Source organism: Drosophila kikkawai, chromosome 3R (assembly GCF_030179895.1).
Source record: "Drosophila kikkawai strain 14028-0561.14 chromosome 3R, DkikHiC1v2, whole genome shotgun sequence".
Lineage (NCBI taxonomy): Eukaryota > Metazoa > Arthropoda > Insecta > Diptera > Drosophilidae > Drosophila > Drosophila kikkawai.
In genome coordinates this window covers 11,183,001-11,197,860 of record NC_091731.1, presented here as the reverse complement: position 1 = coordinate 11,197,860, position 14,860 = coordinate 11,183,001, and the positions used below count along the sequence as shown (strand labels likewise).

The following is a 14,860-nucleotide window of genomic DNA, read 5'->3' as shown; positions in this document are numbered from 1 at the left end:
TTTTAAACGGATTTTAAATAGTTTGGAAATATTTCGGTTTTGGTTCTTTGGCATTTCATGTGCCATTTCGGCATTAAACTTTTGCCCATTATAGTTTCCTGTGGTTTAAGTAAAGTCGGGTTATTTTACCAGAATAATAGATTACGAAGATGGTTGGTTTATTGTCAGCACTAGCCAGTCGTGGGTTAAATTTACCGTTATTAACAATTTCAAATTCTATTATTATTATTCTTTTCCATCTCTTTCCATCCATGTGGCAGCACTTTTAAATCAATCCAGATGGCAGCTCTGGCCTAACCCCTTCAATTCTAGGGATTACTCCATTTTCAAGTCTAACGGTACCAAGAGAGCACATAATTGTAATTAAATATTACATTTTTACATCTTTTTCGTTAACAAATTACAAAATAACAATAACAAATAACAAAAACTGCAAATCACATAGACATGGACCCCCGAACCTATCCTATTTTAGGACATTCGCCCGCTTAGCAAGGCGGTCACACTATTGGCCTCCCTCCCCACTTCCTTGCAAGGACAACACAATTAGACGGCGGACACATACACTTTTTTCCCCAGTTTTGTGCCCGCCAGCTAACCCAGTCTCGTCCCCCAAACTGACTGGTGAAGTCACCAGCATCCGTTAGCCTCTCGATTTCACGATGCTCCGTAGGCGCCGCGGCGATTAGATGCCGCCAAAGAAGCAGCAGCCAGACGTCCGTAGCCCCAGCCGAAAATGAACAATTTGGTGAGTGGGTGGCGCCGGGGGGATGTGGATGGGGTGTGTCTGTCTGTGTCTGTGGCCCGCGATTCCCAGTGACCGAAAGTAGTGTGGATTAATCGTTCGCCCGTTACAGGATCACGTCAAGCACTTCTACCCAGACAACTACAAATTGGATCTGTCCGAGACGATGAAGGCGGCTCTGTCCAAGGGACCCGGCGGCAGTGGAGGCGTGGCGGGCGCAGAGCTGCTGCCGCAGCCGAACGCCGGAATGCCGGGCGTGGGCTATGTGACGGAGAAGCTGTACATGCTCTTGCAGCTATATCTGCAGAACAAGGGCTGGAATCCGAGCGCCGAGCTGCTGCAGTGCTTCAGCGATCTCAAGGACAACGCCATGCTACCCAGCGCCGCCTATCTGCAGTAAGTAGAGCAGAGCTGCTCCGTTTGTCCTTCCCGTCTCAGTCTCACTCCTTCCTGCAGGGTCCTGGCCAACCGCTTGACCCTGGACTCCCAGGGTCGGCTCATTCTGCGGGACAACGGCAAGATAGTGCTGCCCTTCGAGCACTTCGCCAACGCTGTAATGCTGAAGCACATGTCCGGACCCCATGGTCTCCACCTGAGCGTGGATGCCACGGTGCGGGCCGTTATCGAGTCCTACACCATCGGCCGGGACCAGTTCGGCATGGAGAAGGAGTTCATCATCGAGGTGGTGCAGTCATGCCCCAGTCCCGCCTGCCGCTACTACAAGAACCACATGGGCATCTCGCCCATGCCGTTCATGGAGCAGCAGTATCCAGGCGTCAGCACGCCCGAGTTCCTGCAGCGTCTGCCCCACCTGCCGCCCAGTGGAACGGCTGGAGCCGGTCCAGGCAGCTCGGCTGCAGGCTCTGCTTCGAGCGTCGCCAGCAGCTCTAGCTCGGGTAACGTGGAGATCGACCTTTCCAAGTCGACGGGCGCCAAGGTGCCGCAGGTGCCAGTTCCCCCGCAATTGCAGCATCTCACCAAGCAGCAACAGAACAGTATCCAGACTCAGTTGTCCCAGATTAGCGCCGCCGCTGCCCACCACCAACAGCAGCAGCAGCAACAACAACAGCAGCAGCAGCAGCAGCAACAACAGCAACAACAAGCCCAGGCGCAGGCCAAGCACCAGCAACAGCAGCTGACTGCCGCATTAATCCAACAGCAGAACCGCGTCCTCGCCCAGCAAAGCCTCGAAAAGCTCAGCAATCTCAGCCCACTGGAGAAGCAACGTGTCTTTGCCCAGCTGGACCCCAAACACTTCGATCCCATGGCTGTGGCGGCAGCGGCCGCCAACCTGCAGATCCAAGGTCTGATGCAGTCGCAGGCAGTGGCAGCCGCAGTGGCCGCAAACCAGCAGCCAACGGCTGCCACCAGCACAGCCTCGGCAGGGAGCTCGGGAGGCGTTCCGCAAGCCCACGGTCATGGTCATCATGCGCTGCCACCGCCCTCGCAGTCGCCGCACTCATCGTCCTCGTCTTCCTCACATTCCTCGCTGGATCAGATTTCCCACAAGAACGTGACCGACTCGTTGCGGTGAGTGTAGACGATATTATAATATTATAAAGGGTATATAATTAATAAGTATATTATTATTTAAATTAGATTAGACAAGGCAGCCTAATACCTTCTAATGCCACTCTTTCAGTTCCCAGCTCAGCAATTCTTCAAAGATGAGCTGATAGCATTAAAAAAGAAAGAAAACTGCATCATTACTTTTCCTGTAAAAGCTTTAGGATTGGGTAAAATCAAAAAAGGAGGTCGTATGTAGACTTTTTTCCGCCACTGTAAAAGGATTTTTTGATATTCAATGTCGTTACAAAGTTATGTCACTAAGATGAAATGCTCTTCAGAGCAGTTTACTCTCTTGCAATGATTATTTCTTTTGAGATTTTCTTAAAACCTCGTTTTTCCCATTGGTCAACACGATTTCTTAAAACCGATTTATCATTATAGAATATTTTCAGCCTACATGTGGACTTATGATATTTTCAATAGGTCAAGTTTTTATACCCTTGGGTATTATAATTTCAGTCAGTAGTTTGCAACGCAGTGAAGGAGACTTTTCCGACCCTATAAAGTATATATATTCTTGATCAGCATCAAGTGCCAAGTCGATATAGCCTAGTCCCTCAGTTTTAAAGCTATCTGAATGAAATCGGACGACTATATCCTATAGCTGCCATACAAATGTTCGATAAATTTTTAGAAAAAAAATTATATCTTGGCTGTTTTTCAATATTTTTGCATCATTTTTGACACATAGCCATTTTATATTATTCCAGAATTTTGGTATACATTTTATGAAAATCGGTGGACTATATCTTATAGCTGCCATAGGAACGATCAGGAAATTAATAGATAAAAAAAATTTAACTTCGTTGTTTTTTAACGTATTTTTATCTACTTTGAGATATGGAGCTTTCTTTTATTATTTTAGAATTTTCGTATAAATTTCATAAAAATCTGACAACTATATCATATAGCTGCCATAGAAGCGATCGGTAGATGTAGAGAAAATGTAAAGCTGGGAATGTAAAACTGTAACAGTCAAACTGTAAACATAATAGGTATTAGTAAAATGTAGTGAAACTCTGTTTTGTGAGTGTTTTCAGTATTTAAATCTATATTATAAACATCAAAACCAATCTGCAAGGGTATAAAAACTTCGGCGTGCCGAAGTTAACTTCCTTTCTTGTTTCTATTAATATATCCATAATGGCTTGTCCTAATATTCCAATTGCTAACTGCAAGGGTATACAAACTTCGGGATGCCGAAGTTAGCTTCCTTTCTTGTTTTTAATTAAACTAATTAAATCAGCGAATAATCAATATTTTTGAGCGAAAAGTTAAAAATAAAAATCAAAAATAATGCTTAATTTTGATTTTATATTTATCCATTTTAATTTGCACCATAATTTTTTTTTTTTTTTTTTTTTTGTTTTGTTTAGCTCCAATCTGGATTCGATAGAGTCTAACAAAGATCTACTGGCGCTGCACAATGGAGCTTGGGCCACTGGCGATGCTAACCGCATTGATCACACGGCCGTGGGCCAGGACAAAATTGTGCGGATCTTTGCGGAGCTAATGCGGAACATGTCGCGGATGAAGACCTACATACGTCCCTCGATGTGCAAGCCCTATGGCAAGCAGAGCGAGAGTCTGCAGAAGAGTAAGTACCAGAGTAACCGGTTTCGATTGCCAGTGATTGTACATACAATGCTTCTCCATCCGTCCTCTGCAGCCCTCATGGACACCATTCAGATCGTGCAGACGCTGCGCAACTGCTTGCCCGCACCCCACATACCCGTCTCCTCGTGGAAGAGCGAGAGCGAGGGCAATGTGGGATCAGGAGTGGGAGTCGGCGTTGGAGTGGGAGTTGGTGTTCCACCAGGACTCAACCTGAGCGCTGCATTAGGTCTGCCGTCGGGCAGAGTGGACAATATGCACTAGGCTGCAATATCTCCTTGCAGATTCTTCCACAAGTTCGAAAACACTTGGTACTCACACACAGACAGACACACATATAGATGATAACAATGATAGCAGTTCACCCTCGTAGGCTTGGCTCCAGTTTTCCTTTTAGCAATTATGTATGTGCCACGCTCGACGCAAGAGCAAGACTTGATTTTCTTCACATTTGACTGACAATTAGGTATATGCATATGTATGTATTGGATCCTGCGGCTGGATCCGTCCGATTTAATTCTCGCTCACCACTCTGTGTTTCCCGATTCGGCATGCAACAAAATTAACAAGCAAAACGGCAAATTAGTTAAACAATTGGCAAAACGTCTGTGATATTTAAATTATGTTGGCAAACGGAAAGCAAAACTAAATTTAATTTATTATTTCGTGTGTGCCCTCTTACGATTACTTTGTGCAATATCTATCCACTAAGCATTTATATCTATTATTTAGCCTTTAGCCATTCTCGTGCAATCGACGACTTCTCGCCCATATCAAATCGAATATAGCCTATACATAAACTAACCTAACTAACTGATAATCGACATGATAGACGCATAAGATTTACATTATATTTTGCATTGGAGGACTCCTGAACGGGAAGTTTGATTGCAAATGGAACGGAAAACGAGTTGTGTTTAAATTTAAGAATCAGAAGAAGAAGGGTTGTATTCCTCCGCATGCAAAGGCTACTTAAATATATATATTTTATCCCGCCCGAGCTCACCATTAAAAGTAATTCGATTAACGACAAGCAAACAGTATTATACGCAATAATAAAAGACACTTACTTGCAAACCATAAGTATTTACCTAGATGAAGTGAGGGAATTTATCATAAAATACCATATTATCGCTTAATGTTTACCTTCCGGACTAATTACTAAATAAATATTTTATTCTACGAAAAATAATGGGTTTGCAAATGTGTGTTGGGATTAAAAATTTTGTTTGGGATTTTATTTTATACAAAAGTACGTCCTTTGCACACGAATCGTTGCCGTAGACACAAAACAAGTTGCTTGAAATAATAAAAATATTCTGGGTATTCCCTTGACGACTGAATGACTGAATTAAATAAAAGATGAAAAGCGATAGTAAACATAAACATAAATAAACATAAAAACAGCTGAAGATATCCACTAACTAATGCGATATCTCAGTCGTCAAGGGAATAACCTGATTATTAATTATCAATTTTTTATAGTAGGAAGTGAAATTACTTTTAAATACTTTTTTTTAGGGATTTTGAATGAAATGTGAATATTTTATTCTGCATCCCGAAAGGTTCTTTTGGATGTAGGAACGTTATCTTTATTTGTTTGCTTTTAAACAATAATTAATTATCATAAATTTAATTAATTTATTCGTTTGAAATAAAACAACAAAATAAAGCTCTGCAGTAGTGTAACTAGTCTTGGTTACATGGATGGACATGGACATGGTTAAATCATCAGGATGGAGATGTAAACTTAAATTTGATATGGCGAAGTTTCAAGGAAATATTTAAAATAGACATCACTTCAAGACCAACATCATAGCATTGATTTTACTGTCATGTAAAATCCCAATTAATCTCTTTCAAAATGCGCTTCATTAATGAAATCCGCTCGATGCTTTTCGTTTTCTACATGATGGAGGTGGTGGCCCACATGGTTTTGATGCGATTCAACATGACCGGATTCTATGTGGTTTACAAAAACTTTCTGCCGGTGCTCCAGGAGTTGCCTTACTTCGGCTACCTGGCGTGCTTCTATATCTTCGGGGTGGAAAATCTAATAGCCGGTGTGAATCTATGCACAAGTGTCCAACCTTCGATGTCCAAGGAAGTCCTGCGCTCGCTGATTAGCTGCTTCGTCTATGTGATCTCTTCGATGCTGATGCTATTTGACGCCGAATCGGACTTTAAATATATCAAACCCACTAAGAAGCCCAACGACCAGCTGCAGAAGCCCCTACACCCATACTTCAAGTACAATCATCTGCACTCCCAGGGAATGGCGTCGATGGTGTGCAGTGGGATTCATATGCTACACTTCCTAGTCGCCCTTTCGGTTCTGCGGTTCAGCGAGGACACGGGCACCGAATACGATTTGGGGAACGTTGTGCTGCATTTGCTTAAGTACTATCAGTGGATTTGGGACTACATCAACTCAGATCCCGAAGGTGCCACCAATTCCACCAATGCCCTTGGCTTCTCATCTCAGTAATAATAAGCTGATGTGTTCATTACAATCTCACAACAATCCCTTTGTACAATTTATCCATGACAAATACAACAAATTGTTTAAATACAATTAAATTATTTAATGTCTTAGGTATCCCCGGCCTAAGCTGAGTCTTTTAAAAATAAAATATAACGTTTTAAGCAGTTAAAAGGCTTCTGTAAAATATAGATTTTGCTTATTAGTTTTGAAATATTTAAAATTTTTATTGAAAGTTTGAGATCAAAACGAAAAGTAATTAATCCTAGTCCCACCAACGAAAGTTATTTATTTGTAATTATATAAAGCCATTCTCGTACGTTTTTATTTCAAGAGCGATCCTTGGTTAATCGAAGACATCCACAAGACCACATTTCATTCGCCTTGTAAATTTGAATATTGTAACATTTGAATTTATAAATAAATAATAGTTTAAATATTATTTTGCTTTTCAAGTTTATTCAAATTATTTACCTTAGATTATGATTCAAATTATGTAAGACGTATTTTAGAAATTATCTTTGAATAAATCTAAAAATAAGTCATAAAATTTGTAGAAATTAAAGAGATCTCTAGAAAAGACTTTAGAAGACGTAAAAATGATGTAAGATGTATTTTAGAAATCATCTATAAAAATAACTGAAGCTCCATTTACAAAAAAGTCATTTTATTAATTAAACAGATCTCTAGAAAATAATTTAGAAACCGTAAAAATCCGGATAACCGTTACTAAATCGAATTTAAAATATTTATTTTCCTGACAAAAGTAGTTAAAAGGAGACAGATTAAAAATATATATGTCCATATCAGAGAAAATACGTAGAACATGTTGAAAATTCGTTATAAAGACACTACTTATCTATTTTCCATTCTTAAAAACAACCTAATTTTAAAGAAAAATGAAAATTTAAACCGAATGATGGTGAATTACTATTATTTAATTATATTTACACGCCAAGAGGCAGAAAACAAACTTATTTTAAAATCTATATAAATAACTGAATAGAGTTTTAGTTATTAAACCTTAGTTTTTTATTAAATCTTTAAAAAAATTACAGTAGAATAAAGTAAAAAAAACCTTCGTTATTTTATGGATTTAATTTTTTCGCTTCGTTTAGTGGGGGTCACACTGGCAGCGACGAGAGCAAAACGAGTGCCAAGCGAAACGCCAGCGAGAGGCCACTCTTTGTTTTTATTGGAGTGGCGTTTTGGGATTTTCCCGTTCTCAATTCACGGTCACACAGTGCGCACCGAGCAGTGCGTTTTTCGTTGATAATTTTTAAATTTATTTATTAGTTTATTGGTTCAAAAGAGAGCTGCTCAACCTGTTTTTGACCCCGCCCGGGCACCCTCGGCCCACCGCCTCGCACGCGTACTATCGGATACCGATATCTGCTGACGGTAATTGGAGAACGTTTTTTCCATTTTATCTCCTCCTTTTCCTACTTCGTTTTGTGCCCTGCCTCCGCCCGCTGCCATAGTTCCAGCAGCTAGCCGTGTGTGTTGTGTGTGTCTGTGAAATCGCATAAAGATCGCATCGCGCGATGGCCCAAATGCAATAAGAATGTGTGTGCAATAATATAAAAGGAACGGAACGGAACACGGAAGGTTCGGTTCGGTTGGGTTGCTGCCCAAAACATGAAAATGGTGCTAGACGACGCCGTGCCGAGCTGGCATATTTTGGTGAGCGACGCCGTCGACGCGTTTTGTCCCGGCCGCGGACTGTGCGCGAGGAATTTACAACAAAAACAATGAAAATCGTATTTAAATTGCCTGAGACAGACACTGGAAATGCGAATTACAGTAAAATATCGAGGGCGCAATGTGCGAGGGATTTATACCCGAAATGTTTTTCTTTGAAGGCCCAGTCTAAATGACGTCACAAGCGTAACAAGTGCAACAGACAACAATGACCGATGAGCATAAAAGTAGCATTAACAGTAACAGCAACAGCACGAGCAACAACTCAAACTCCAACTCCAGCAGCAGCAGCAGCAACAACAACAACAACCACAATACCAACAACACTAGCAGCAACGCAAATAGCAGCAACAACAACGGCAACGAGAGCAACAAAAACTGCAGCATAATTGCAGAGGCGGCAGCAAAGTTTCTACTGAAAAATGGTCTGAACGGCAGCTTTCCCGTGCCACCGCCCCTGACGACCAGGACGCAGACGCTAACGACGACGACGCCGACGCCCTCATCCAGCTCCAGCTCCACCCCCTCAAATGGCTTTTTGCCGCATGCCAGCACGCCCACAGCCAAGACACCCAGAAGAAGCAGCAACAGTATGGCGGCCTCCGCTGCGGTGGCCGCGACAAGCGTTGGAGCTCTCGCCAAACCCAGCGTCGATGTCCTGGGCGGCGTTCTCGACTACAGTTCCTTAGGCGGTGCTGCAGCCGCCGCCGCTGCAGCCGCTGGTTCTCTGCCGTCCACAGGCTCGGCAGCGGTAGCGGGAACGGTAACAGTGACCGCGAAGAGCGGCAAGGGCAGCGGGATCAGCTCCAGCGCCAGCTCCAGTTCCAGCGGCTTTGATATGGGCAGGCATCCGATATCGACTCACAGCAACAGCAATAACAGCTGGGGCGGCTACGGCGGCCGTTTGCAGTTCTTCAAAGGCAAGTCTTAAGCTTTTTTCCACCCCCCCCCTAAATTTCCTCTGAATGATATAATTATTGTCAAATATTGTGCACCAATCAACAGATGGCAAGTTCATATTGGAACTGGCACGCTCCAAGGAGGGCGATAAAAGCGGCTGGGTCTCGGTCACGCGCAAAACCTTTCGCCCGCCATCGGCTGCCACCTCGGCCACTGTAACTCCGACGTCGGCGGTGACCACAACGTATCCAAAGAACGAGAATTCCACATCGCTGAGCTGTAAGTATATCCTGTCTCCTGAATAAACAGTTTTTAGGTGTCCCCTTGCCCGAACTTTAAAACCATTATTAAAGTGTACTCTATGGAATTCAAATATATTCCAGGAGTAAATTGGTTATTCCCTATTCTGAAAGACTTTCAATATATCCCCACTTCCCATTACAGTTTCGGATGACAATAGCTCGATACAATCCTCGCCCTGGCAGCGGGACCAGCCCTGGAAACAGTCCAGACCGCGACGCGGCATCTCAACGGAGCTGTCGCTGTACTATCATCGCCCCAGAAATAGTGCGCTGGCCACGGCTGCGCTCCGAACAGCCTCTCGCAGGCGGCGGCGACCCCATGAGCCACTGTCTACCAGCGAGGAGCAACAGCCCATCTTCGAGGCATCCGTCAAGGTGGAAAATGGCGACGAGACGCTGAAAGCGGAAGCTGTATCAGAGACAGAGACAGTTGAAGGTGGCACCACACCGGAAGCCTTAGCAAATGAGATTACAAATGACCAAGCAGAAGCGATCAAAGACAAGGAAGATGCTCCAGGGCCCAAAAAGGAAGCCAAGGTGGAGGGAAGCAATGAGAACGAGTCAGGAGAAGCGGTGCCCACTCCAAAGGTTGAGGCACAACCAAAAGACGAGACTGTGGAGAAGATGAACACCAGCGAGGATGAGGAAGTCACGCCAGCGCATCCGGCATTGGTCAGTTCGAGTGCCGTGAATGGTGGTGGCAGCGGTGACCTGAACGGCAACATGAAGGCGGTTCTCGGGAAAACAAAACCGAAACCTCGGCCCAGGCTTAGCAACATCATCCAAAAACTAATTGATGGCGTGCCAGCACGCCTTGTTCAAATGTCCAAGACACCGGCAGCAGCGGTAGCCACAGCGACAGCAGAGCGGGGCAGTGTCGGAACCATCGGCAGTTTAAGTCACTCGTTGACGCACAAGGTGAGATCCTCGAAAGCCAGAGTTCTTCTACCATTACTGACCATTACATCTACCATTTTCCTAGGTCTCTCCCCCCTCGTCGGCATCGCCAGCCAGTCGTCTAGTCGAGTACCACCACCAGCACGTGTCGCCCCGGAAACGCATTCTTCGCGAGTTCGAGAAGGTGTCGCTGGAGGACAACGGCTGCGTAAATAACGGCAGCGGGGGGGCAAGCACCGGCAGCGGAGCGGGTGGCAAGAGAAGCCGAGCAAAATCATCGACATCATCAACGACTGGCAAGGCGGCGCCTATGAATCTGGCCCCGCCCCAAGGTAAGCCCAGTCCCAGCCCCGGTTCCAGCGCCGCCAGTACATCGCCAGCCGCTGCATCCGCACCACCAACTCGACTTAACAGCTCCTACAGCATCCACTCGCTGTTGGGCGGGAGCAGTGGCAGCAGTAGCTCCTCCTCCTCCTCGTCTGCTAAGAAGAGCGCCGACCACCCGGCCGCCATCATCAGTAATGTGCATCACCCGCACCACAGCCTGTACCAGCACAGCTCCTCGAGCTATCCACGCGCCCTGCTGAGCTCTCCGAAGTCACCGGATGTGAGCGGCAGCAATGGAGGTGGCGGGGGAAAGTCCCCCTCCCATGCTGGAGCCAAGAAGCGTTCGCCACCGTACACTGCGGGGTCACCATTGCCCGTGGACTATGGTCACTCCTTCTACAGAGATCCTTATGCGGGAGCTGGAGCGGGAACAGGGCGTCCTTCCACAACGAGTTCGGCATCGCAAGATCTATCGCCGCCTCGATCCTCACCAGCTTCGCCTGCCACCACGCCGCGTACAGTGCCCAAGAAGACTGCTTCGATTCGTCGGGAGTTTGCCTCGCCTTCTGCCAGCAGCAGCAGTTGTCCCTCGCCCGGTGACCGAAGTGCCTCGCCACCGGACCGAAGGCATATGCAGCAACAGCAGTCGCACCTGCAGCGCAGCTCACCACTCCACTACTACATGTATCCGCCGCCGCCTCAAATGAACGGAAACGGTTCGGGTGGCAGTCCGACCTCGGCACCCGGAACGTCGGGAAGCGCAGCTGCAGCGGCAGCGGCGGCAGCAGCAGCGGCCGCAGCCGCCTACATTCCCTCGTCGTTGTACCACCCGTACATATCCACGCTGGCGGCCCTGCGGCATCCTCTTTGGGTGCACCACTATCAGGCAGGAGCGGCACCTCTGCTGTCTCCACATCCGCAGGCCGGCAGCTCGGCGGCCACTGCTGCTGCTGCTGCTGCGAGACTGTCGCCACCGTCGCCGTATCACACATTTCCCTACAACGGAGCGGCCGCTGTGGCGGCAGCTGCAGCTGCTGCCGCCGCCTTTGGGCAGCCCGCTTCCAGTCCTCACACCCATCCGCACCTGGCCCATCATCCCCACCAGCATCCGCACCCGGCTGCACTGACCACCACCACCCACCATTCGCCCGCTCACATGGCCACGCCAAAACTGACTGATAGTAGTACCGACCAAATGTCTGCAGCGTCCAGTCATCGCACCGCCTCCACTTCGCCGACCAGCTCGAGCGCTTCCGCCTCCTCCTTGGCGGCCGCTCCTGGCGCCAGCTCCTCCGCAATGTTTCATACTAGTAGCCTAAGGAATGAACAAAGTTCAGGTGAGCAACACATCAGATATTATTGTCGCAGAATCAGAGCGTAAAAGGTAAAACAAGATATATAATAGTTTCTTCGGTTCTCTATTAAAGTAAACTTTCGAAGGAAGACAGTGCTTAATAATGTATTTGGTTTGTACTTTATGTACTGTACCTGTAAAGTAAATAAGAAGAGCATACATATTTGGTTTTCTCTCTACTCTTTGCATAATGAAAAATAGCGTTTACTCGAATTAGCATTCGAATATTTCCAAATTTGTTTTGGAGTATGCTAAATTCTTTCAAATATTATCAATTGGAGTACTTTTTAATGTAACTATTTGAAAGAATCATTCTAGAGAACTTTAACTCTTGGCCGAGGTTGTTCCTTCTGGAGAGTTACCCCTATTCGAATCATCTCTAGTTTGATTTAAATATAGAGTTTTTAAATGGTTATGATATTTCTTTCTATATAAAAACTATTAAAACTTTGCAGTAACGTTTGGGATTTGTTATAGCTAGATATTGTGTGAATTGGTTTTATGATAGGGTATTCCTTATTAGCACTCTATAATCAAATATAAACAAAAACCCTTTATATAATTTGGATTTCTTCCTTCTTTCTCCAGACTTACCACTGAATCTGTCAAAGCACTGAGACATACACACGCCCCAGCTGCCCCAGTTTCTGGGCCAACCATTGAGTTAAGTACATTATCGCACTAGTAGCGCTTAAGATGACATTCAACTACACGTAACATTATCTCATAAGTTCGCTGCTAGTTTAGTTTTAACCTAATTGTTTTAGCCCTAATCCTTATCCTAGATTCTCGACTAAGACCCAAAATTAAAACTACAAAAAGAGAAGGAAACTACGAGAAAGAAACTCAACCAAGTTTTTTTTTAGCCGTTCCAATACGTTTCTATAAAATCAGCTACAAAAACAATGGAATTTTGACTAACATATTTAATATGCAAAGGAACTTTATTCTATGCCAACTAATGAAAAAAAAACTATTTACAGCATTTTTCTGTAGGATGTATAAAATGCAAGTCTTGAAGAATCTCAAAAAGAGTTACGTTTTTTTCATCAAAACATTTCCTTGAAACAGACTGAACCTGAATTTTTTTAGAAAAAAAAAAAACAAGAAACCCTAAGTTATAGATCGCAGCATCTAACTTTTTAAAGTGTATTTAAAAAAATAAACTACATGAACAGATTTTTATAAAAAGCTCGTGCCTTTAAAGATTACAAGAAAACTAGGGATACAAAAGAATAAATTAACAACAAATTTGCTGTAACAGATCGATAGATACGGAAACATTAACAGATATTCTAAACATTTAGATCCAATAAGGCAAAATCGCCAGCAATGTGTATTGAGTAGATTATATACAGATTCCGTATCCTATTTTTCACTTTTCACAAGACATTTTCGAATACTTTTTGGAACATGAAAAACTCCGAGTTTATTCAAAGAATGTGTTCAAGATGAATAGACTCTTAGTAGAGAATTTTGATGAGTTGCATGCTATTTGTTTTTGAAATTCATTGACTAGCTCTATGCCAAGTAAATAAAAATAAATATACATATTTTGTTTCAAAAAATCATTTGTGAAGTTGAAGTTTAAATCGTTAACCGATCTAAAGTTAACCTTCACAACTTTCTACGGAATGTATAACTTTACTTAATACACATTCACTGTCCGTGCTGACGCCCAATCAAAAACAATTGAAAATGTACAAAAATAAACATATTTACACAAAACAACGGGAATGTAAGAAAAATCCTAAAACAGACAAATTCAAACCGGAATTCGTACAACTGAAACTGATACAAATAAAACGAAAACGAAAACATATTCCTAAACGCAAAAAGACAAAAACAAAACGCGGTTTCTCATATTTTCTAAATTATTTATATAAAAATCAAATGACTATTTATATTTACTAGTATGTTAATGTGTAAGAAAATAGTTGTAATTGTAAATACAGTATTTTTACACAACAACAACAACAGCAAAGTAAACCGATACACGAAAAAACAATATATTTAATATAAATATTTTTATAAAGGATTTTAACAATATACTGTATATTTTACAGACTAAAAACTAAAGGATTCCATAAGAGGTCGATAAGGGTTTGCACAATTACGCCGTTAAAAGCAGCGTATGGCTTGCTTAAAATCCTAGCGGCTTTTAATTTCGGAAATAAAATTGTTAAGTAACTTTCGGTTACTGATTTAAATCGATCCGAAAAGCTGGTAGAATTTTGAGCAAGCGTAAAAAACATAACCCAAACGAATAAAATGAAAAATTTCCATGAAAATTCCATATACGGTCTTTACTACCTACTGATTAGTTAGCTAGGCGCCTAGGGACTATTATTTTATTTTTACTTGTATAACGGTACTGTGTACGACGTTTTTGTTTTATTGAATCGTAGTGTTTATAATTGAAATATCGGACGTCTTTCGAGAGTTGCTATGTTAAACACATGTACCATGTGCATTGTCCAACAATGTGTGGCAAAACCCGAAAAAAAATGTTGGCAACAAGTGAAATATATATAAAGTAATCGAGAGGGTTTCAAATATATGGAGTAATGCTGCATCTTTTGATGCTGAAATTCGTGTAAAGTAGCGGAAACAAAATTAATTTTAAAGAACTATATTTTATATAGGTATATATATATATACTGAAACTGAATACTTGATGTCAATAAAAAACTTACACTAAATGTATGACAACTAACTTTTCAATGTTTTTACTTTGTTTTAAATGGAAAATTTTGGAAGTGATTTTTTTTGTTTTTTAATGCGAAATGTGGGAATCTATAATCCTGTACCTGAAGTGGTATGTTAAGGGCATATATAAACTTGTTTAACCCCAGAAAAAGTAAGTAATATCTAGAGGAATGTATGAGAGCTCAGTGGCTACCAGGGAGGGGATTAGAGAACGAATTCACTATACGAACTATATAGTCTACTGATGAAATCGATCCAAA

The 14,860-nt window shown here is 43.1% G+C and overlaps 3 protein-coding genes across 4 annotated transcripts; all 3 read left to right on the top strand.

Annotated features, from left to right (window-relative positions):
* Positions 1-463: 463 nt before the first annotated feature.
* On the top strand, positions 464-4,997 carry LOC108071361 (uncharacterized). The gene is made up of 5 exons (XM_017162103.3): positions 464-748; positions 858-1,141; positions 1,202-2,275; positions 3,691-3,911; positions 3,984-4,997. Exons 1-5 carry the CDS (start codon positions 737-739, stop codon positions 4,190-4,192), a joined length of 1,800 nt encoding a protein of 599 aa, XP_017017592.1. The 5' UTR covers positions 464-736; the 3' UTR covers positions 4,193-4,997.
* An 843-nt stretch (positions 4,998-5,840) lies between these two features.
* Positions 5,841-6,416, top strand: LOC108071250 (uncharacterized). Its single transcript, XM_017161936.1, has one exon. The coding sequence runs from the start codon at positions 5,841-5,843 to the stop codon at positions 6,414-6,416; it is 576 nt and encodes a 191-aa protein (XP_017017425.1).
* Positions 6,417-7,631: 1,215 nt separating this feature from the next.
* H (transcriptional corepressor hairless) lies at positions 7,632-14,607 on the top strand. Of its 2 annotated transcripts, none has more exons than XM_017162060.3 (6): positions 7,632-7,811; positions 8,273-9,031; positions 9,117-9,290; positions 9,456-10,231; positions 10,296-11,874; positions 12,480-14,607. In XM_017162060.3, the coding sequence occupies exons 2-6, from the start codon at positions 8,320-8,322 to the stop codon at positions 12,506-12,508; spliced, it is 3,270 nt and encodes a 1,089-aa protein (XP_017017549.1). In that variant the 5' UTR covers positions 7,632-7,811; positions 8,273-8,319; the 3' UTR covers positions 12,509-14,607. The 2 variants fall into 2 exon arrangements, with proteins under 2 accessions (XP_017017549.1, XP_017017547.1); XM_017162058.3 differs by having other exon boundaries at positions 7,632-8,093.
* The last annotated feature ends 253 nt before the right edge of the window (positions 14,608-14,860 follow it).